This window comes from Suricata suricatta, chromosome 6 (assembly GCF_006229205.1).
Source record: "Suricata suricatta isolate VVHF042 chromosome 6, meerkat_22Aug2017_6uvM2_HiC, whole genome shotgun sequence".
Taxonomy (NCBI): domain Eukaryota; kingdom Metazoa; phylum Chordata; class Mammalia; order Carnivora; family Herpestidae; genus Suricata; species Suricata suricatta.
Window position 1 is genome coordinate 32,192,357 of NC_043705.1, and position 24,503 is coordinate 32,216,859.

Sequence of the window (24,503 nt, forward strand, 5' to 3'; positions counted from 1 at the left end):
TGTGTTCCTTGAGGTTGCTCGCCCCCCAGATTTTGAAATCAGCCCTTCCTGGGGGTGGCCCAAAAGGAAGCAAAGTGTTTTATTATTATTTTTCTTTAAAACACCGTTATAGCATCTGGTTTAATTGTTCTATAAAAACATAATGACTGGATCCAGAGACCACAGCCTCAGACTCATTGGCAAAATGATATTTGGTCTCGCATGTGCCGCCCTGGCCTTCTCTACCCGTGGAATTTCTGGAAAGGATCCGGGTAGAGAGAACATGGGACACATAGTGGCAGGTGAGTCTGTGACTCTGTAAGAACCGAAGGACGGTGTTATGAGCAGAACACCCCCAAGAGTTAGTGATGAAGCCGGAGGGGAGGAAAGCACTGTGCAGTGGCTCCTACGTCCATCTGCGTCTCCAGGGAGACAGAGCGAGGGAGGAGGCCTGGACTTACTGGCTCTCAGGGGGCTCCCAAGTATATACAACAGGGATTGCCAGGGTCTTCTCCACCTTCCCCAAGGTGCTGGGGCAAACTGGGGTGGGGCTGGGGGAGAAGTATGAAAGTCAGGGCTCCAAGGGTCTTCTTCCGAGGTCCCCTGGCCACTCAGTAAATGATTCCTCCCAGGCAGCCAAAGAGAAGGGAAGAGCAGGGGGAGAGGGAGGAGGAGGAGGAGGAGCTGGGAAGGCATTCAAGCAGCTGCAACTTCCGGATATGTGTCCACATCTGTGTTCCGTCTTCTGAAAAAGAACCCCCACCCTCCGCCCCACAGCCACACCACGCCCCTGCCACTGTCTGACACAGTTCCAGGACCCTGGGAAAAAAAAAACCCAAAGTACTCCTCCTTCCTTCTGGGGAAGAGAGGGTGGGCGATGGTGGTCTCCATTTCTTCAGAAGCGGAGGATGGGGAGTGGGCAGACCAACAAGGTCAGCCTCAGGACGCTAAAACCTCTGGCCTTGCTGTGGTCGTCTCAGGTGTCAGAAGGGAACCAAGTTCCAGGGGTAGCAGCACGGGGGCTTTGACCCACAGCGTCAGAAGGACTTGTCGGGTCTGCTGGCCTTGGCATCCCCAGCAGCCGCCTTGCAGATGACGCTGTTCGTGTGCTTGCAGCGGCATCCCGGGCGGCACAGGCGGTCGTAGCCGCGCTGGGCCAGCTTCACACAGCCGGTGGCAGGCAGGTAGCAGAGCAGGCATGGCAGCACCAGGGACAGGGCGCCCATGAAGGACCAGCGGGCGCAGCAGTTTGAGTGGGAGCAGGAGCAGGGGTGGTCGGCGCAGGAGCCCTCGTCGTCCTCGTTGGTGCAGTGGTAGAAGACGCCTTGCACCAGGCACATGCAGGTGCCATAGTTGACCAGGGTCTGGGCGGAGCACAGGCACTCCTGGTTGCAGACCCAGCAGGAGGGCAGTGTCCGGGGCGAGGCACACTCCTTGCACTTACACTTCCCACAGGCCTCGCACAGCAAGAAGTGCTTGTCCAGCTCTGGTGGGACTGCGGGGCCCTTGAGGTCCAGTGGCTTGCAGTGGACGGCCTTGGGCTGGATGCGCACAGCCCTTGGGGAGGCCTGGTCAGCCACGGGCGGTGGTGCCATGTGGTCTAAGAGACGCTGGTCAGAGGACGTGCTGCTGCTGCTGCTCACGGAGCTGGGGCGCCCGCTGAAGGAGATCCAGTGGTGGGTGACATCCTGGTCACAGCGGGCGGGCGTTGGGGCCAGCTCTGGGGCCCCACCGCGGGTCCGCTTGGGGCCCATTGGGGGCACCAGGCCGGGGTTGTCTATGTAGTCGTTTTCCACGTGGCTGGTCTTCATCTGGTCGATGGGGAGGATGGTGAGTGGGTGTTGGAGGCGGCCGTGGGGCATACGGCTGTCAAGTAGGGGCTGGACCATGACTGAGCTGGGAGTCAAGGGGACGCTCTGTGGGATCGGGGGCTCCATGGGGCTGGAGGTCCTGGACTGTGCTGAGGAACAGGCTTCTAGGGGCCCTAGGTGGGAGGTGGGGAAAAGGAAGAGAGAGTGGATTCCAGGCATAAGTACTTGGCCTGTTAATACCCCCACCCCCAATCAGGTTCTTGGGAGTCCAAATGAAATGGGAACTGATTCCCTCAGTGGACTCTTTGAGCATCCAGGCTTAGATGATTAATAATAACAATTAATAGTAAGTGGTAAAAATAACACTGTCATCACTTACTATGAGCCAGGCACTCTCCTAAGCACCATATATATAACAGGTCATTGACTCTTCACAGTCCTGGACTCTTCACCCTAATATGTGACTTCCATTATTATATATCCCTTTTCTAGTTACAGAAAACTAATGTTCAAAGTAACTGTCCAGAGGCACACAAAACTATCAACAGAACTCAGCAGGAATTCAAACCTAGTCCATCCGATCTCATTCTTGGAACTGCTGTGAAATACACTGTTTTTAAGATAGTTCAGTGGTTATAGATACAGACTCTGGAATCAGATCCAAGTTTGAATTCTCACCCCTACCTAGCAGCAATGCTAGAAATAAGGTTCTGTAACCTCCATGCCCTTAGCTTTGTCATCTGTGAAATGGGTTCTTATGAGGAATAACTGGGAAAACACATATCCAGTGCCTAGCATCTTGCCTGGCAGTAACCTGTCACCACCCCAGAGAGCAACAGTGCAGATTTCCTGAACCCCAAAAGGACTGTGTGCCAAGCATTGTGCTGAGGATGTAATGACCAAGACAGATGCCCCTGTGTGCTCCCACAGAGTGTGGCAGCTAGATAAACAAAAGCCTTTATTCCAGATAGTCACAGAAGGGCTGTATGCAATGCCTGCACATCCAAGATATTAACTTATTACCAGCACTTCAAAGAGCAGCAACCTCCAGTGGCCAATAACCCCCGGCTAGGTGCACTCCTGACAACTTGGATGGGAAATCCTCTCGAGGGGCACTCACATCACCCATTTCCAAGTGCTGAGCCGAACATTCAGCCTAAATGCTATTTACTAGAATAGCTAAGCCAACTCTGGATCAGTTTCTAATTTCACCGAGAGAGTGCAATTTTAAGTTGGAATCCGGCCAGAGATTCAACTGCAGTGCCTGACACGGAACCCCAGGAAGTCACTTAAATCAAAGAGCGGAAACGGCTTGGTTCAAATTTAGAAAGTGCACATTGTTTTCTATTAGAAGTGCCATTTCCTCGCCTGCTGACCTTTACATTCGGAATTCGGCTGGAGATCAATTTAAAGAAATAGCAGCAGAAGGCCAAGACCTCTGCCCAAGGGGACCTGGTTTGGAATCCAAGAGAATTATACTCTGGGAAGAGTCCACCAGTGGGTGGGGGGGGGGGGGTGACACAGAACGAGGTGCGGGTAGAAGGGAAAGATAATCGTCTTTAAAAAAGGGAACAGACCTTGGGATTAATGTGTGCTAAGGGTACGTATGGTTTAGTAAATGCTTGTTCATGATGCCAATAATGATGTTCTCTTTCAGAGAGCTGACCCTGCACTTCTGCTCTTATGTTCATCTGGCCTCAAAGAGGATGCCTAAGAAGGTGGTGGATAGGTTTCCATCACCAGTTAACCCCCTGCCGTTCCAGACTGGGTACACGGGATGTGCCCATCCCCAAAGTCCAATCACGGGAGAATGACACCTTGCCCCAGGTGACTCATTCACACGTATCAATGTCTAGAGTGAGGAAGAATGGAGGGGAAAAGGCATTCAGGACAACTCAGTATTATAGTTCCCTGCTATACAATATTTGATGAGAAATGATTAAACTGTTGGCAGAGGGCTTCCACAGATGCTGCCTAACCTGTCTAAAGGGAGCTAGCTCTAGATGCAAAGTTCATGAAGGAGATAAAAGGGAATTTCTCCACAGGGTTCTGGTCTGTATATCCTCTATACCGCAAATGCAGAAAAGCACAGTCTTTTCTGTAAGGGTCAATGTTCAGTCAATAGATATTTCCCATTTGCAAAGGTCATGTACTGTTGGCTTTGCTCCCATGGCCCTACCTACTTAAAAGATGCTGGGATTTCTGTGCAGTTTTTCTCATGTTGGAGAAAGTCTTCCTAATGGCAACACCTGCCTCCTATGTCCACATTCCCTTCAGATGAAAGGAAAAGGGAGCGTCTTCCTCAAATGGAAGACTTCCCTGTGGCAGAGTTAGCCCTAAGTGTCCACTAGGTCTGCCACCAAGAATGGTCATTTCCCAAGGCTGCCTCCTGTGGGGGTGAGGATGTCAAATAACCATCTCTTCCAGAGTTTTTCCAAGGATCAGGCCAACCACCCAGCAGAGCGTCAGAGAATGCTACCTTAGTCCGCTTATTCTTTGCAGGGGTTCCAAAGCCTTGCTTCTAGAAATGGGTTTAGAGATGACAGAAGAGGGTTAGGAGTCCTGGGTCCACACCATAGAGACTGGACTTTGCCTGGAGGAAAAGGTGTGACTGGGCATAAGAATGGAAAATGTTGACAGAGGCACAAGAGAAGACTCTGGTGCCAGACAAGATACCCCCCCAAGACAAAAACAGCCTGATTTCCCTTATTCCAGAAGCTCAGGTCATGAATACCCAGGGTCCTGCCAACCAAACTGTCAGTGGCATTGTGAAGGCTGTGTTATCTATCCCATGTGGTTGGGCTTTTTGTCTCTTAGGACTAGGACTGGGACTTGCCATGCTGTTGGAAAAAGTAAGAGGAGAGATTATCCACTCCTCTTTCCCCCGTTCTATTCCTGGGGTTCTTAGAAACAGCCACATATTTTTCTGTGGATAAAGCAAAAGGCACGGGCAATACTCAGGTATTTTGATAGGCCCTGGAATCAGAAGGCACATTAATGGAAAAGTCCCACCAAGATGCCAGGGTGGGCGCAGCGCCTGCAGTCAATGGGGGATGTTGGCATTCGCAGACTCCCATCACCCTCCAGGGGTAGCTGTCAACATCTGGGCCTGTAGTTGGGGCCAGACACGGGGGTGGGAGTTCGGTCCACGATGACTCAGCTCTCACGGGACATGCTACATCCAAGATGGCTCTAGCAGGAATACTCCAAAATGCATCTTCCCTGTCACAACCCTGATGTCGGATTCCTTCAGGCCACCAGCTCAGCAAAAAACCAGTGGCTGGCTCAGGGTTGCATTGCTCAAAAACCTCCCCAAGCCTCATTGTCTCACCTCCCCATTAGCGGGGACTTCCACAGGAGGGCTGAATTCATTTGGCTGACAAAGAAAAACTACTTCCCGAGCTGCCTGTTTGATAACCCCTCGGCATAGCTAAATGAAGTCTCAAAAAAAAAAAAAAACAACAAAAAACAAAAAAACCCACCCCCCAACCCTCAGTTGGTTTAGAAGATCAATCTCTGCTCACTGGGACACACCCATCCTCCAGTCTAAGCAATACTGACGGAACTTAAGTGCAGTTTAATATGTACTCTCTGCTTCCCTGCAAGGAAGGAAGAGATTTATAATATAAATAGGACAGAGGAGGCTTTGCCTCATTTAGGCTCTTTGGAAGACTGTGGACAGAGAAACAAAGCCAGCACTCCACTTAGCCAGAGAAGCACCTCTATCAAGTTTTAGGCGGCATTATTATGGATTAGCATGAGGAAACTTTTCCCTCCACTCACAACTTCGCATAATAATAATTGTGGAAGAAGCAGATATTTAGGACACATATCTTCGTGTCAGGCTCTCTGTGCTAAGCCCACAGTGCTTTTCTCATTTAATCCTCACACCATCACCTTGGAGGAGAACACCCATTTTGCAAGGAAGAAATGAAGAATAATGCTGGTAGGTGATGAGGCCAAGATTCGAACCCACCTAGGAAGAGGCTCCAGAGCCTGCAGAGTCAGCCCCACAGTCCTGACTGACAGTTAAGGCTGGGTATTCACGTAAAGGCAGGAAAGCACCGATCACTTTCACAGCCATGAATTCTACTAGACTCCCCTTCCTCCGTCTGCCACTAGCCCTCTGGGAGCCTCATCAGGCCATCCGTGGGCTCTTAACCAAACCTGCAGGGAAATGAAGCTAGAAAGGGGTTACAGCAGATTGGCCCCCAGTTCAGGGAATTCTCTGTTCCGAGTGGAGGCTGGGGGTTTGAAATCTGTCATTACAGGAAGGCTTAGAGCTCATGTTACCTTCGCTTCCACTTGACTTTTCTTTGCCATCTCTCCTGTCATCTCACATACCGCTACTTCACAAAGTGTGTTCATTTTTATTTTTGGTCAAGTCGGATGGGTCTCACCACAGAATGGTCTCTAAAAGGACACCCTGGAGTGGGAGGGAATCCCCTCTCCTTCCTCATACACAGCTGAACTTAAATGAAGAGTCTCTAGGGCACATTCTCGGGTGGGGCTTTCTGGTCCAGGTCTGCGTGGAAGGGAAAGAATAGGAGGAACAAGAAGAGAGTCCTAGAGTATTGAATCAGCAGGATATGGAAGAGCCTAGAGCACAAGGTCCTGTCTCTGCCACTTGGTGGTCTTTAGCGTTTGTACCTGTGGGAGGGGCTGAGCATCAGGATGCAGACCTTGTAAAGCAGGCTGGCTAAAAAGAATCAAGAGGTGTGTTAAATGCCCACGCCACCCATCCACCCCTTACTCTTGACTTACTGGGAAGAAGAGTGGGGAAATACTTGGAAAATCTGACAGTTGTGCTTTGAAAACTATAGGTCAGCAAATGACAGACTGGCAAGAGGCTCTGAATGAATGGGCAATTTCTGCACCATTCAGTCTCAGTAGGTCCTCCCAAGGAAGGCTGCTTACCCCTTTATCAGTTCAGAAGAAAAGGTCTCTAGGCTGCAGGGAGTCCGCTCACCACTACCACTTGCTCTTTGTGACAACATCCCAGTTTAGTTAATTAAACTCCAGCCAAATAATGACTTACTGCTTCAAAAAGACTTTTAAAAGGTGTGTGTGGGAGGGGGGGGGGTGTGAGGAAAGCCAGGGACCTGCTTTCCCTATACCCCACTCGGGAAGACAGTCTCTGCATCTGTGCTGAGAACCGCCCCTGTGGGAAAACAAAGCATTTACACAGTTGGATTTGTCTGAGAGCCTTGCTGTTTCCCCCATCCCTCTCCAGCACCGGCACTAAGGAGAGTGCACCTCTGGCCACAAACCATTAGAGATTACAAAAGATAACAGCTGCTTTTTTCATCCCTTTGTCCCAGCACCAGCTAGCAGTTCCCAACCCTCTCCTCCTCCTCCTCCATGTCCTCAACCAGTCAGCTTAGCACCCAAGGCCCAGCACAGGGTTGATCTGGAGAGAGTCTTGCTGTACTCGGCTCGGGGCTGCCCTAGGCTCTGGGCTGTCCTAGCTGGCTTCAGATGTTGGTTTCATTGTATTACCCCCTTATCACTGTCTGCTCATATTCCCTTAAAGAGGTGTAATAGAAGGCAAGAGCAAGAAAGGAATGGGGCTAGAAGCCTGTTAGCCATCGGCAGTTTGGGAACCCCTGGCCCACACTGAGGTTTGGAGGGGCCCAGAAACCTAGACCCCAAGGGAGGGCCTCCTCTCGCGGACACCGAGATCATTTACCTCACCACCCTCCACCACAGATTTCTAATAATAGACTCTAAAAATAGGTTGTAGCGTAATCCTGGGATGGGGCAGGAGATGACTACCCCCTTCTCCCATCCAGAAAAAGAAAGACTACCGGACAAGGGAAACCACTCTTCTGCAAATGGCCACCTGCCTCAGAAGGGCCCCTTCCCTCCTCCACTAGATCCCGCACATCTGTGCTCCTCCCCCAGCGCCCTTGCTTCCTCCACGGACTGTCCTTGGCTAGAACAATCATGATCGCAGCTGAATGGTGGAGCCTCTTAAACCCAACCGCATATCCCGGATACATCCCCAGCCTTGTCAGCTGTCCGGATCTGTAGGGTGGCCCCAGATCCCTGAGAGCCAAGAATACCCCACCTTTTACATCATGCGACACCCCACACCTCCTGTGTAGGCTGTGGCTCCCTTACAACAAGGTCCTCGTCCTAGGTGCCCAGTAGTGATAAGGAGCACAGCCCAGGACAGCCCCCCAGGGCAGTTTCTTCTCCCCCACTCTGCAGATGGAGAGACTAAGGCCCAAGCATAGCAGGTTTCCTACCCATTCATCTGCTCCGCCCTGGCCGCTAACTGAGTCTGGTAGGACTCATCCACTTTTCTGTATATTACTCTTCATCACCTCTTCCTTTGGCTCTTTTGAAAGAGCAAAAATATATCCCAGTGGGGGCCCTGCTTTCCCGTCTATCAGGGAGATCCAGGTTGGCCCTGGGACGGAAGCTTTCCACTCTTCCCCTCCCCCAGCCTTAAGAACACTTTCTTGTCTACATCCCAACTCCAACATTTTCAACTATATCCCTAAATTCAGAGGTTTGTGCAAGAATCCTCCTCAGTTTTCCTCACAAAGGAACTTCTAAATCATTAGGGGTGAGATGACAGGCACTCTGTATTCAGAACCAAATTAAAAGCCTTAACTCTCTAAGAGGCAACTTCTCTGATGAAAGAAAGGAGGCTCCTTTCCAAGTCTTCTTGGTACACAAGAGGAGTCCTACCCAAAAGGATGTCCTGAGGAAAGAAAAATGCAAGGGGGCCCCCACACCGGGGAACAGACGTCATACCAAGGGTCATACCAAGGGACTTAGCTTCAGAATCGGAAGAAAAGTCCCTTGAGTTCTCCCTACGTATTAAACCTCAGAGCAAAACACGTCGGGGGCCACTTCTGGAGGTGTTAATGGGTGTTTTTTCCTCCCTTTATTTTTAAATCACTCACTTTTAAATTTCGCTTTGAAAGGCTGCCTTCATTTGTTATTCAAGTCAGCCAAACCTCTGGGCTAAGGCTAGGTCAGGGTTATCAGAGTGGGAGGGGGGTAGGTAAAGACTATGAACTGGACAGAGGGTACAGTTCCAAAGAGCTCCCTCCATCTCTCCATCTATTCTGAAAGGATTAAAACAAAAAGGACATCTGTGAGCTCCAAATGATCACCGGCCCCCAGTTTCTGTCCCGCTTTGGCTAGGAATCATTCTGATCTATGTTCTGTCTCCTCCCACCAAACCCAACCAAAGCTTTGAGGAAGTGTTGCCATTTCAGAATGATGGTAATCTGCAAAAGGTCGTGGGAATGAGGAGGATTTCCACTTCACAAAAAGGGGAAAGACTCCTGGGTTCAGAATCTAAAAAAGGAATATAAAAGATGCCTTATGAAAGTCTTCCTCACTTTACCTGACAAACATTTGTCCATCAAGATTTCAGAAATCTGCCATCCAAATGCGCCCCCCTCCCCCCAGGTTCTGGGCAAACGCATCTCAGTTGGTCAGTGTATGCACTGCTCACCTTAATGGGTTTGCCTGAAGCCTGCTGCAAGGGAGGTTGCTCCCAAGGACTGGCAAAGGGAGTTAACTCAATTGCACACCAGATAGGTCTACGTCTTACCTACCCTTCTGCTGAGACTGAGAGCTAAAGGGGCCAACTGCAGCCCTCCCATTTCCTAGTCCACCCCACACTCACACACTGAAGTAAAAACTGAAAATTCCAGATGTTTATGCTCCATTCGTGTGAAGATCCAGAGAACTCTAAACATTGTGAAATCACCAGTGCAATATTGGGTAGGGCCTCAAGCCAGACTGAGCTTATTAAGAGATTGATAAGGCCGTATTTCCTAAATGCACTAGGCCTTCACCTTCCAGCTTTGTATTCCCCAGAGGCTCATCAGAAAGACTGGAGAGCTTTGGTCAGCTCCCGCCCCTCTCCAAACTGGAGAAAATCACGCCACTGATTTGGAGACATTCGGAAAGCGGAGATTCCCACTGCATCTGGGTACCCCACTGAACCCACACTTTTCCTTTCGGCACTAACCATGTTTGAGGGGATCCTTGGAACCTCAGTGTGCCACAGCACAGCCTCCTGCCCTCACCCAGCCTTGGCAATATGGATGTCCATCCATAGCTGCTGAATGAGGCAGCCATCAGCTCTCCTCTCTGCTCCCCATCCGGCCCCTCCAGCCCAGTTTGCTTCAACGCCCATCGCTCAGCCCTCTAGCCATGCAACCATTTTTGCCTCTCTCCTCTTCTCTGCCCGCAACCCCCAGCCCCAATCAAAGAGAATTGAGAAATCGTCTTCTTGCACAAGAGTAGCTACTGTCTAAATGCTTTCTGCATGGAGGGGGAGCTGGGCACAGCTCTGGCCCCAGTGATGAAGCCAAGCGCCAGCAACCCTGACTGCCCAGACCCGCCTTTGCCCGCCCCCCTTCTTCGCCCTAGTGGCCTTGGAGATTCAGAATTTTCAGAACGTACCGTCTCTATCTTTCTCTCTTCTCAGTGATGTCAAGCCTGGTACCACCACGAAGGAAGGAGGGAAAGCGGGAGCCTTATCTCTCCTACGCAAGCAACCTCTTCCTCCAGCTCCCACACGCCCGGCGTTATGTAAACGCACCTTCAGCCCCCACCACAGCCCCAGCGCGGCCCAGCCCCGGGGCCTGGCACAGCTCGGTGCCCTGAGAAGAGAGGCACGAGGAGGCCGAGGAGCCTCTGGCCCTGCAGAGGCCGGTGAGGGGTAAGGCAACTGCCTTGCAGTTGCACAGCATAAAATGCAACAGCAGAGCAAAGGTCAGACGGCAAGGAACTGCCTCGCCAAAGAGAGGGAGCAGAAATGCCCGGTCCCGGGCCAACCCCGTGCTGCCTGCCCATCGAGGGGTAGGCAGAAGGGTAGAAAACCCAGTCTGTCACGGCTCTGAAGGAAAAAGAAAAACCTACGTCGAGCATAGGCCGCTGCAGCGGGCTGGGGAGATCTGGGCAGAGCTGGCACCGTGGGCACGGAGCCCGGGGTGGGCAAGCCGCCCAGGGCAAGAGTGCCCGCCGGACCCAAGAGGTGGCTCCTGACCGAGCCCAGAGCCTCCCGTTCCAGCGCTCGAGGCGGGTGGTGGCAGGAGGAGGAAAGAAACCAGGCCAGAGGCAAACTCCCGGGACACGCACGGGGCTTCCTGAGTCGCAGAGTGGAGAAGCCGGGCTTGGCAATGCCCCGGGGTCGGAAACTCCGGTGCCAGGCTGTGAACACCCCCGGCGCCGTGCCGGCCCAGCCGAGGGCGTCAGGGAGCTGCGGCACACCGCAGTGGCTCAAGGAGGCGCAGGGAGAGGAAAGGAACACTGAGGCGCGCCTAGAAATAGCGCACCATTTGCCCCAGCCGGTGGGGGAGTCGCGTCGCGGTTCAGAGAGGGGCAGTTTCGGATCCCGAAACGGGCCAGGGACTTACTTTGAGAAGCCGCAGAGCCATAAGCATTGCTCCACGCCTGTATAAATCTCCGAACCCGGGCGGGTCAGACGCTGCTGTCCTCGCAGACGTCGGCGGGAGAAACCGACAGGGCTCCGTGCGCTCCGCAGCGCCAGCTCCGCGCTGTCAGCTCCTCTCGCTGCCTCCGCGGCGGTGTTGCAACCCCTGCCTGGGAAAATGGCTTTTTTATGAATGGGAGGGAAGGGAGCTCCAGTGCGCACGCGCGCCGTTCGCGATTCTATGAATGGGTGGGCACAAGAGACCCCGCGCGCGCATGCGCCGCGCTCCTTTTTTTATGAATGGGGGGCCGGAAAAGGACTTAACCCCTGATTGCTGGGGCTGACTCTAGCTCCTTCTGAGGCAGTCGTTCTTTTACAAAAAGGGGTGGAGGTTGTTGCCTTTTTTTTTTTTTTTTTTTTTTTTTAATGAATGAAGGGCGGCGGCGACTGCTGCAGCTGGCTCAGCTGCGCGGGCTGTACCCCCTCCCAGCCTGCGAGAGGAGGTAAAGGCCACCTTCACGCCACTGCGGGCCTAGGCAGGAACAGTCCTTGTCGTTGGGGGGCGGGGGGCACTGCGGCCTCAGAGTCCAGGGCGGAAAGACAGGTGGGGAGGACACACCTAGATCTAGGGATCTCGAACCGCCGCAGGCAGTCGCTGTGGGGAGGGTGGATGGCCGGAGACGGGAAACCCCTGCTGGGGCCTTATCTTTCTCTAGCCTAGGGGCGTCGGGTTGGGGGAGGGGTCTTGAAGCTGCGCTTAACAAGTATTAAATGTCAAATGTCCGTAGCACCGAAGAGTATAGTGGGGGTTGCTTGAGTGAATCTGGTTCCATTACTAAAACTGAGTCTCCCTTGAGTGAGTGCAGACGCCTCCCCCCCCCCAACCACTTCTTGGGTGTGGACAGCGACAGGGCCGAGACCTTTTCCTTCTCCAGTACCCTCCCCCGGCCGACGCTGGTTACTAAACTAGAGAAGACGAGGCTCTCGCCTCGCAGTGCATCCCCTCCATACCCCACTGTATAGTCCGCAGTGCCCTGGAGCGTGCCCGCCCTCGGCCGCCCTCCCTAGCTGCTCCCCTCTCCACCCCCGTGCCTTTCCCAACCCTGAGGAGCCTCAGTCCACAGAAGACCATGGCGCCTTCCTGCAGTAAGAGTCTTTCCCCACTCATCCCCCTCGGCGCCCCTCCGGGAATGCAGGAGCAGCCGAGAATAGGCCAGGTGGATGGGTGGAGTCGGCAGAGCTGAGGATGCTGCCGGAGTGGCCATGGGATTAAATAACAACAGGGTTCTTGAGCTGCAGAGGAAATGGAAATGGCCGGGGATCCTTTCTTTGCAGTTAATGATGCTGATGGCGTTATCACATCAGCCTAGGCCATTGAAAAGAAAAGCCCCAGCTATTTGGCCTGCCTCCTGGAAGGCAGGATCTCTCACAACAGCCTCAGGCCCAGCTCCGCCCAGGAACCCAGGAGACTGTAGCCTCTGGGTAGGGGGTGGGGGAGTCCAGTGTTGAGGCTGGTTTGATTCAGGGATACCAGCTGGGCCAGGGCCTGAATCCCCCTTAGTTTCTCTTGCTGGTGTACTGGCCTCACTGCCAGAGGTTGTGAGCTGTCCTTTTTCTTTCTACGCCACCAAAGGACTGCATTTGGCTGTTGTCAAAAGAGCCAATAAAAGGCTCCCAGTCCAGGCCAGAAATCTGGCCTGGGCTGGGGCTGGGGCTCAGGAGATGAGCTGCGTAGGGACATTTTGCAAACCCAGACCAGAACCCAAGGTCATAGAGTCTCAGTGTAAACTGCCTTCTTGCTCCTCAGATGTAGCTTGGCAGTATGAGTTACTTACTCAGCTCCTGCGAGCAGAGGTCCCCCTCACCTAGGGGACCTCAGTCTTTTAGGGCCAAGATCTTACTTAAAGTCAAAAGAAAAGCTCTTTACTAGGATGATAGAGTATGTATTACAGTTGTTTAGGATTTCCCTTTGCAGGTACTGAAGTTCAGTATCATTATTCCCATTTGTCAGATGTAGGAATTGAGACCAAGCGTCCTGTACCTGCTCAATGGAAGATCTAGTAAATGTAGTGCTGATCTCCCAGATCTTTGCCACCTACCTCTCTCCTTTGCTACCATCTCTTCTCAGCATCACAAATATGAAAACCTGGTTTCTTGTTAAGTCATTTAAGTACCCTAAACAAGGAAAGTTGGAGCAGTAATTTTGCAGCCAGTGCTCTCTCTGGGATTTGAACAATTAAAAGGATGGAAGTAAATACATCCTTTCTAAACCATCCAAGGAAAGCAAGATGGTGGTAGTAGTTTGTGTTTGCTGTCCTGTTTTCTTTATTTAGAGGATGTAGCCAAGAGAAAGGCAGGGTTCTGTCCCTGATCTTTTCCCAACTTTCCTGAAGCCTGAGGTAGAGAAAGCACAGCCTTGGTGGGATGGTGAGAAGATGGAGGAGCCCCCAGCCCTGGCCTGGGAGGAACCTCTGGTGTGTAAGGAAAGTGTGATTCCAGAGTATCTGGGAGGTAAGTGAGGATTGTATTCTGCTCCTACTTGGAATGTAAAGAGAGGTTTGGGGCAAGTGTTCTTAGGAGTGCGTGTATGTTTGTATGCATTCGCTAATTCATGCATTCACGTGTCATTCTGTGTAGGAGTCCGTTCTGGCTCCGAGGACTCAGTGGTGAGACCCAGTGTTCCCTGCCCTTGTGAAGCTCACAGTCTTTTGAGGAGACAGACAGACCCTGCAATTTGAGGCTGTGATAAGTGCCAAGAGGGGGTCTGGGTTGAGACCTGAAATCTGAGAAGGGGTGAGCCTGAGGTTGAGGAGAAAGGTCGGGCTGAGGGAGCCTGGTTGGAAGCCCTGTGTGGGAAAGGGCCTGATGTGGAAGTGAGGCCGGTAGGCTTCTGTGGCCGCAGCTTGGCAAGTAAGATGGCCTGGTGAGCAGTTCAGATATTATCCTCTTAAGGGTTTTAAGCAGAGCCTTGACACATTCTAGTTTGTGTTCTAAACCTCTGTAGCAGCCCAGAGGCTGGCAGCTGGGGATGAGGGGACAGAGTAAAAGGTGACAGAGGAATGCAAAATGTTTGCTCCCCTGACAAGGCGAAGGTGCCATATTTGTTCTTTGGGGTTGGGTGGACAGTAGGCCTGTGCCTTTTGTTTTTCTTTTCTGCTTCCTCTGACTTTGTTTATTCCAAAGCTGCTGCCTTCTGCCCAGGTATAACTTTTCTGCTACAGGCAAATCCTAACGGCCCTGCATTCCTGCCTGTGCTAATTATAGTCCTATCACTCCAACCTCAACGTAAACATCTTCACCCCTACCAGATTGTGGCCAGGGAGTGGGTTCACTTCTGCGCTGGCCCTCTTATTAAGCCCCTTGCCTTGCCAGGACCTGGAGCAGCATTAGTGGGAGTTAGGAGAGGCAGGAATTCCAATTCGCTGACAGATATTCACGGAGCACTTCCGGTGTGCCATGCCTGTGTTCAGCATGGTTTCCTATGTACTCTTCCTTTAAAAAGCTGTATGCTGGGTCTTATCCATCCTCTGTTGTCAGATAAGAAGTCAGAGGCTATGTCTTAATTATTTATTAATTCCACCAAAAATTATTATGTACTTCCTGTGAGTCAGGCGCAGTGTCAGGCATGGGGTTATAATGAGAAAAAAGATAGATAAAATTTTTGCCTTTATAGAACTTGCAGTCAGTCATGGGGGTGGGGTGTGCTTCCCCCCTGTTACCTTCATCAACACCCTCATTCATTTCTATATTCCCTTGCCATTTCCCAACCTTATGTGAAGTACTAAGCAGTGGTAGTCAGGCCCCCCAACCCAGACAGATTACCTGCCCCTCACCTGTAATCAGGTAGGGGAGATAAGACATTAAACAAATAAATGATGAACGACTGATTTAATTACAGTGATGTGACAGGGAGTGCCAAGAGCAAAGTAGGGGGACACAGCGTAGGGGCCCGGGGGACGCTTCCCTGCAGTTCACATCTGCAGCCTCCGCCAAGCTGAGCCAGGTGCAGAGAGCTCAGAAGCAGAAAGGGGCCTGAGTGCTAGAAGGTGTCAGACCTGAGTTAGAGCTCTGGTTCGGGCCCTCGCTCCTAGGCTTTCTGGCTCAGTGTGTTCATTTGTTTCAGCTCTGAAGGCCAGAAACCTTAAAAACAGATGTGCAGACATAGACCACGGATTGCTGAAGTTCAGTCCTACCCTCACAAGTTCCATAACCTTGGACCGGCTCTCCAAACTTTATATGCTTCAGTTTCCTCCTCTGCAGTATGAAAACTACTACTAGTACTTACCACAAAGGGTTTAGTGGAATCTGAATGGAAAAAAAATGTACATAAAGTGCTTAGAACCGCATCTGGCAAACGTCTAAGTGCCAGACATGTATTTAGATGATTTTTCAACATACCGGGCCATGTTGATGCAAGGAATGAGTTAGAATTTTAAGAGGAGTCCATTTAGGTGGGTGCATCAAAACTTCAGAAAGAGAAAAATAACCTAAACTGTAAACAAGGTTTTCATTGTTAATCAGCAGTTCAAAGAGTAATCCCCTGGCTGTCGTCGCTGCTTTAACTAGTACAATTTTTGCAGGACAAAAGTTATGATAGATTCAGCTGTGTGGCTGGGTATTTTAAATAGTTCACCAAAGAGTTGATTTTAACCCTGGACAATGTAAATGCTTGAATTCCGATGATAGCACGTGTATTTCCGCTCTCATGCTGAATGTATGCTGAGTAATGATTCTGTTGCATCAGTAGGGGAAGGGAGTACTAAGCACTTGGTGACTTTGCATAATTCATAATCTCTTCAGTCCTCTATTGTAAAAAGGGCACAGTCTTAACATCTGCCTCAGACAGTCGTGAGCAGTAAGGGAGGGACATGATATTTTCCAAATAACTTAGCTCAGAACCAAGTGCACGGCTATTTATGTGGTCTTCTGCTTGATCTGTGTGACAGGATATTTTAAAGATTTGAACTTGGCTATGGTAACACAGGTCACTGGCTTCCTTTTCCCTAGTGTTCCTCAAAGATCCTTGGTTTTCACTCTTTGCTGAACAGGGCTGTAGCATGGTATGCAAAAGAAGCATTCCATAAGACCTCACATAATTAAGAATCATTTCCTCATAGGTGTGAAAGTGAAGTGAGATTTGCACGGTATCGGTTTTGGCTTCTGAGTCAAGGTTTTTGGAAAATATTTATATGGCGCAGTTCAGATTTGCCTTAAGTTCAAGATCACATCAAATGCAAGTGCCCTGTTTATTTCAGGTGTGGGAGCTACATCCAGGGCAACCATTGAAAGAAGGAAAAAATGCCGAGAGTAGCCCCTTTGGTCCTTTCTGGCAAAGCACAGAAATCCCCTAGTAACTTGAAAAATCAGGGGGTATAGTGGTTGGCAGATTCTGGCTTTAGGAATAGACAGACTTAGACTATGCCCAAGGTAATGCCACTTAATTGTTGATGGATCTCAGGTGAGTTACTGGTCCTTTTTTTTTTTTAAATTTTTAGTGTTTACTTATGTATTTTGAGAGAGAGTAGAGCAGGGGAGGGGCAGAGAGAGAGGGAGACAGAGAATCTTAACCATGCTCTCGCACTGTCAGTGCAAAGCCCCATGCGGGACTCAAACTCATCAACTGTGAGATCATGACCCAAGCAAAAATTAAAAGGCATGCACTTAACCGACTGAGCCACCCAGCTGCCCCAAGTTACTGATCCTTTAGACCTTCAACCTTATCTACATAATGGGCATGATGATTTATTCCATCCCATAGGATGGCTCAGTAAATACCTCATAAAATACAACAGAATGGGGACACTGGGAGAAACACGCAGGTAAGGAATGGATGTCTAGACCCTGGGGTCAGCACCTTTCCAGAGGCCTGATCTTGCTTCATGAGGGAGACGGGGGCTTTGTGCTTCTTCCTGACTTGCCAGTTGTGCTTTGGGCCACTGTTTTCTTCCCTGACCTCCATTTATGCCACTTCATTTGGTCATGTATTCACTTGCACATTCATTCATTCAACCAGTATTTAAGCACTTCTAGGTACTAGGTTCCACGCCAGGGCCCGAGGAGACAATGGTAAATAAGTGCTAGGAATCCCATGTTCTCATAGATCTTAGTGTAATGATGGGAGTAGATAATAAAACGTAAACACCCCAAAAATAAATTCCAGATATTGGTAAAATCTACAAAGGGAATAATAGAGGGAGGTGACTGCAAATGGGGGACTGAGCTGGTCCCTTTAGGGAGGTCGGGGAAGCCCCTCTGGGCAGCCTGAGGCTGAGGAGCAGGAGCCACAGAAAGGCCCAGGAAGGATGGTGCGGTGAGCTCAGATGCTAGGGCCGGAGAGGGCTGGCGTGTTCCAGGAATGCTGACACCTTGGGTCTGAGGCTGGAGTTGTTCATCTCTGCTCGAGGACATTCTGGCCCCCTGCAGCTGACTTGCATCACACTGGAGCTGGCCCAGGCTCTGGACTCTGGAGTGCACAGCCAAGTGCACCAGCCTCAGGCCCTGGGGAGGAATTTACAAGCACCCTGAGCCTGTTTACCACCTGCCAAGGAGCCCTTGGAAGGCACAGGCTCTTTCTCAAAACCACTTTTTACAGAGCCGTGTATAAAGCAATTTACCCAGATGGAATTTTTCCCCCTTTTCTTCAGTAATCTCTTTTTTCTAAAACATAACATATTAGTTGAACCACATGAAATTGCTGATATTCACCCACTTCTCATGTACAAAGATGGCAATTTCATGCAGTTCAACATAAATGTCATGTAATTCAACATTCAGAAAACTGCACCAATCAAGTATACAACTCAGTGAGTTTTCACAGAAGAACACACCTGTGGAATAAGTGGACAGGTCGAGAAACAAAACCAGAAACCACACGCATGCTCCCCCATCCCTAGCCACCATCATCCCCCAACTCCACCCCCAAGAGTAACCACCATCCTGACTTTTAGCACCGTAGATTAATGTAGTCTAGTTTTTTATCTTTCTATAAATGGAATTCTATAGTAGATACTTTTTTGTGTGAGATTCATCTATGTGGTTGCATGTTGTTGTAGTTTCTGTTTTGTTGCTATATACTATTCCATAATAGAATTGTACTGCAGTGTATTTATTCTTTATATTATTGATGGGTATTTATATTATTTTCAATGTTTATTTTTTTTGAAGTTTATTTATTTTGAGAGAGAGAGAGTGCACACGCACAAGAGAAGGGGGAGGAGCAGAGAGAGAGGGAGAGAGAGAGATTTCCAAGCAGAGCCCGTGAACCTTGAGATCATGACTCGAGCCCAAATCAGGAGTTGGAGACCTAACCAACTGAGCCACCCAGGTGCCCCTCCAGTGTTTACTTTTAAAAGTACTGCTGGGGCACCTAGGTGGCTCATTTGGTTAATCTGTGACTCTTGATTTCAGTTCAGGTCATGATCTCATGGTCCGTGGGTTTGAACCTCATGTGGGGTTCTATACTGATAGCATGGAGCCTGCTTGGGATTCTCTCTCTCTGCCCCTCCCCAACTCGTGCTCACTCTCGTAAAATAAATAAATAAACTTAAAAAAAAATGATGCTTCTAGGAGGTGCCTGCCTGGCTCAGTCTGTAGAGCATGTTGACCCTTGATCTTGGTGTTGTGAGTTTGAACCCCATGTTGGGCATGAAGCCTACTTAAAAAGAATAAATAAAGGGGAAAAAAAAGAATGTTGCTCTAGGGTCACTGGGGGAATATGAGTTTAAGCCTCCCATTAGGTATAGAGATTACTTAAAAATAAAATATTAAAAATAAGAATATGGCTTCTGTTAATACTTCTCTACATGATTTTTTAAACAGATTTTTGAAAATGTTCTTTCAGTTTATTTTTGAGAGAGAGAGAGAAAGAGAGAGAGAGCATGCTGGTGGGCAAGCTGGGGAGGTGCAGAGAGGGAGGGGGCAGAGGATCTGAAACAGGCTCTCTGTGGACAGCAGACAGCCTGATGCAAGGCTTGGACTCATGACCACGTGATCATGACTTGAACTGAAGTTGGATGCTTAACGGACTGAACCACCCAGCAGCCCCTTCCTGTACCTAACTTTGGTTGAACACATGTTTGTAAATCTGTGGATATACACTGAGGACTGGTTTGGCTTTAGTGAGTGTTTCCAGGTGTCCCATGTGGTTGTGCTAAGTCACACTCTGCCCTGCTTTATTCCTCGTTTCCTTGCTGTCTAGCTCTTGGGCCGGGTTCTGTGCAAAGAAGGAACAGTGGGGGTATAATCATGACATGATTCATGGGATGAGTCTCAGATTGTGTAGTGATTAAGAGCACATGTGGGTTCAGTTGTTACTCAGCACCTCCATTTACCTACTACCTCTGTGACCTTGGGCAAGTCATCCAACATTATGAGGCCTTAAGTTCTTCATCTATACAGTCAGATAAACATAGTAGTTCTTATTTCCCACAGGGTCTTTTACCCATCCCTTTAAATGTCTGTGGACTGCCTACTGTTGCGGGGCTCTGTTCTTGGACACTGAATTCAAGGGATGAACAAAACAGGGGAGGCTTTGCCCCCATGGAATTTATACTCTAGTTAGAGGAGGCAGATGATAATGGAGCAAACAAATAATTAAGGTAATTGCAGATAGCGATAGATGTTATGGAGGCAATAAAACCGGGTGCTATGATGGAGCAATGAGGGGAGGGTAGTAGGGAAGTCAGGGTGATAGTGACTGAGCTGAGACCCAAATGACCGGACGGAGGCAGCTGTGGGTGGATCTGAGGGAAGAACGCTCTATGCAGAACGGCTAGCTGGTGCAAAGACCATGAAGTAGGAACAGGTTTGGTGTATGTGAGTTGCAGAAAGGAGGTCGATGCTGCTGGAGTGAATGGGCTAATCAGTGGGATGTTTGAGATACAGCAGCAGAAATAGGCAGGGCTCAGGCTGTGCAGGGCCTTGAAGGCCATAGTAAGGAGTTTGCATTTTATGTTATTTTTTAAGGTTTTATTAAAAAGTTTTTTAATGCTTATTTATATTTGAGAGAGTCAGAGTACAAGCTGGGGAGGGGCAGAGAGAGGAAGACAGAGAATCGAAAGCAGGCTCCAGGCTGTGAGGTATCAGCAGAGAGCCTGTCACAGGCCTTGTGAAAGCCAGGAGATCATGACTCGAGCTGAAGTCCGACGCTTAACTGACTGAGATATCCAGGTTCCCCTAAGTTTTTATTTTTAAGTAATCTCTACACCCAGTGTGGGGCTCAGACTCACAGCCCCAAGCTCAAGAGTTGCATGCTATACTGACGGAGCCAGCCTGGTGTCCTGCATTTTATTCTTATCAGTGGAAGTCATCGAAGAGTCTTAAGCAGGAAACTACCATGAGCTAATTTACATAAAAATTAAACATGTATAATATATATTAGATACACACACACACACACACACAGAGTGTGCATAGAGTGATATTTGGTAAATGTTAGTAGCTGCTAGTGCTATTACTATTATTGATGTTATTAAACAGTCTAAAAATGTTCATCCTCATGGAGGATGAGGAAGCCAAGACACAGAGCTATTACCATCTATGTGTACAGTCAGTCAAATCAAACAATAAGATATAGATTTTAGTAATCAAAGCAACTGGTTTTGGTCCCTTTCCCAAATGGGAATTTTAAGGCAGAGGAGTTTCTCTGTGGTTAGCAATTGCCTGAAGCCAACCAAACTCAACTCCTTCAGCCCCACCTTACCAAAATGCCCGGCGTTCAGTCACTTGGGTCCCATTGGCTGTGGCCCCCTCCGCCATTTAGGGCCCTTGGAAAAGCTCCTCTTTGATTGTTAATCCATCTGCCTTTGCTCTGGGTCTGATGGGTCAAGAATGGGGAGCCTGTTCACCGTCTTCCACCTTCAGTGTCCACCAGGTTTACTGAGACACCATCCATTTCCTAGGCTCGGAGGCTTCCCTACCGCGTTCTTGCCATATACACAGCTCAGGGAGTGTTCTTATGTTTAGGAAAGCCCTTTGAAGGCAGCTGCATTTAATGTTCTCTGACATGCAGAAATGACGAGTAAATAATCTGTGAATGAATGAATGAATGAATGAATGCATGCAAATTGTGTGATGAAACTGGGGAAAGCTTCTTGGAATATGGAACATTTGTTTCTGGGCAAAGTACCCTTCTCTTAGTGAGGATGTTGTCATTCCTTTACTATCGGTATTTATGGAGCTTCTGTTAGGCACCAGATGCCAGGCAGTGCATAGATCTGAGTTTAAAGGATGCCATTCTTGCCCTTAAGGAGCATCCAGTCTAGTGAGACATACATTCATCAAACAATTGCACAAATATAAATATAAAATGACAACAGGGGAGCCCCGGAGGGCTTAGTTGGTTAAGCATCCAACTTCAGCTCAGGTCATGATCTCGTGGTTTGTGGGTTTGAGCTCCATGCCGGGCTCCGTACCTGCTTAGATTCTGTGTCTCCCTCTCTCTCTCTGCCCCTGCCCAGCTCACAATCTGTCTTTCTCTGTCTCTCAAAAATTAATAAAAGTTGAAAAACAATTTTTTGACAAAAAATGACAGCAGTGAAAAGTGCTCTGAGGAGAGGTATTAATACCCTGAAGGTATATAATGAAGGCTGAGGCTTTAGGGAAGTTCCTCTTGTATCTAGTGATACCTGAGCTTAGCCCAAAAGGATGAGTGGTGATAAATGGGTTTGGAAGGCAGAGAACAGCATCTACAAAGGTCCTGAGGTTGGAGGGAGCATGCATGTGAACCCAAGTATATAAAATAAGCCCCACTGTGACTAAAGAATTAAAAATGAAGTGGACTCTGGTTCCAGAAAATGCTAGAGATAGGGAGGAGGGGATAGATCGGAAAGAGGGGATAGATGGCTTTGGAGGCTGTGTAAGAATATGTAATTTTATCTTTCTCAAGAACCATGGGATACTATTAAAAGTATTAAAGCTGTGGATGTTTGTGTGTGAGTGTGCATGTTAGAGAATATGTCATGTTGGCTACAGTGTGGAAAGTGGATTAGAAGGAACCGGACTATATTCTGGTGACTTTCCCAGCCTTCCTTGGCCCTTCAGTCCTAGAGGTGATAAGGAAGCCCAGTTTTTCCCAGGTCCCGGGTGTTGCACTATCCTGGTGATTTCCTGACACTCTGGCCACATGTTTGCAAATAGTTCCCTTATCAAACTGTCCTCAGGTGACCGAATTTGTTCTGTTTGACTTTATGAAGAAACCACATTGACAGGATGAAGCAGGAGGGAAATTTGGCAGTTATTCAGACTCCCTCCTGTATTTTATTTGTAACATGCACATATTGCATTTTTATTTCGTTCAAGTTTATTTATTTATTTTGAGAGAGAGCAAGTGCATGTGGGAGGGGCAGAGGGAGGGAGAGAGAGAGAGGCCCAAGCAGGCTCAGCACTAAATGAGGAAAAGGAAAATTTTTAAAATATGTTTATTTATTTATTTTGAGAGATAAAGTGGGAGAGAGAGAAACCGAGAGAGAGAGAGAGAGAGAGAGAGAGAGACAGAGGGGCTCTCAAGCAGGCTCTGCTCTGTCAGCATAGAACCCAGTAGGGGGCTTGAACTCACTCACCTCAAGATCATGACCTGAGCTGAAACCAAGAGTCGAAACCAAGAGTTGGGTGCTAAATCAACTGAGCCACTCAGGCGCCCCTGATTTCTAGCCAGTCTGGAAAGATTTGTGTTTTCACTGCAGAGCAGTGCATTTGAGTTTGCATGTTTTTATTTAAGAATTGAAAATTACTGAATTAGTTATTTTTCTTTCTTATTCTGTGCCATTTGTCGTGTGTATGCTATGACTATTTTTTAGAGCAGTTTGAGCTTTATAACAAAATTGAGAGTAAAGTACAGAGATTTTCCATATACCCCCTGCCCTCCGCGTGCATGGCCTTCCCTGTGTGCTGGTTTTTCTTTTTGCTTTTCCTTCTACTTTTTTGTCACGTGGATTGAGGTTTTTAATTTTAATTTTTTAAAAAATGTTTTCTGCTTATTTTTGAGAGACAGACAGAGTGCAGGTGGGGGAAGGGCAGCAAGAGAGAGGGAGATACAGAATCTGAAGCAGCTCCAGGCTCTGAGCTGTCAACACAGAGCCCGGACGTCGGGCCCAAACCCGAACGGTGAGATCATGACCTGAGCCGAAGTTGGACGCTTACCTGACTCAGCCACATAGGCGCCCCAGACTAAAAAAATCATCCCATTCTTCCCCATTGATTGCTTTGGAAGTTACAGTCTCTCTCTTCTTGTAGTAGATCCCCTAGAGGTTTAAAACTTAATCACAATTTCTGCCCTCTTACACTGTATAATACAAGGACCTTAAATTAACTTACCTCCTTAAGTCTTCACCTTCCCCCTTCACCCTTTTATATACTGTTGTAGATCAGAGTTTCCGTTCTTTTTTCTTTCTTTCTTTCTTAGGAGAGACTTTATATGGTCAGATATTTTTCATTGGTGCCTTACAGAACCACTCATTTCTTTGTTCACTGCTTCTTTTTATAAGAGCATCTGTTGGAGATTGCTTTCCTTCTGTCTGCAATTCATCCTTTAGAATTTATTTCAGTATCTGTTGGTAGTAAATTCTCTTAGTTTTCATTGGGTTGAAAATTACTTTCTTTCACCCCATATTTAAATTTTTGAATAAGATCCTTGAACAACAGTTACTTTGTTCTCAGCACACTGAAGATACCCTTCAGGCTTCCGTTGTGACCGCTGAGGAGTCTTGCGTCAGTCTCACTGCAGTTACTTTGCCATTGATCTATATTTGTTTCAGGCCCTCTGCAGTTTCACTGTGATGTAAGGACTTGTGAATGTATTTTTCTTCATCCGTCTTGGGGTTTCTGGACCCAGAGTTTTCTGTCTTAGAATACTTTGGAAAAATTCTCGGCATGGCCAGCACTAGTGTGAAGCCAGGGAGGTGTATAGGGCACCGAGTGTAAGGAGGTACTCATTCTTAAGCTTGTATAAATGCAGAATTGGTCCTGAGAGTGAGTGTCTGAAATAAATTTTATGCCCTAGGTACCTCACTCTCATCACTCCCGTCCTGGTCCTGATTCTACAAACACTCCTCTTCCTTATTCCTTCCTTTATTTTCTTCTGTAAATACAATTAAATATATATGATACCATCTTATTCTATCCTCCAATGTCACATATATAGTTCTTTGTATTTTTCATCTCTCTGTATCTTTGGGTCACTCATTAGATTTCTTCAGATCCATTTTCTAGTAAATGAATTCTGCCTTTAACAGTGTCTAGTCAGGGTGCCTCGGTGTCTCAGTCAGTTAGGTATCTGACTCTGGATTTCAGTTCAGGTCATGAACTCA

General features: G+C 48.6%; 1 protein-coding gene across 1 annotated transcript; it reads right to left on the reverse strand.

Moving 5' to 3' along the window:
- Nucleotides 1–804: 804 nt before the first annotated feature.
- Nucleotides 805–11,338, reverse strand: SPRY4 (sprouty RTK signaling antagonist 4). Its single transcript, XM_029941318.1, has 2 exons — nucleotides 11,183–11,338; nucleotides 805–1,963 (listed from the first exon to the last, which is right to left on the reverse strand). The coding sequence occupies exon 2, from the start codon at nucleotides 1,914–1,916 to the stop codon at nucleotides 1,017–1,019; it is 900 nt and encodes a 299-aa protein (XP_029797178.1). The 5' UTR covers nucleotides 1,917–1,963; nucleotides 11,183–11,338; the 3' UTR covers nucleotides 805–1,016.
- Nucleotides 11,339–24,503: the final 13,165 nt, after the last annotated feature.

What these genes read in the sequence shown, in the direction of transcription:
- SPRY4 (XM_029941318.1), bottom strand. Translation starts at nt 1,916, where the DNA reads ATGGAGCCCCCGATCCCACAGAGCGTCCCCTTGACTCCCAGCTCAGTC.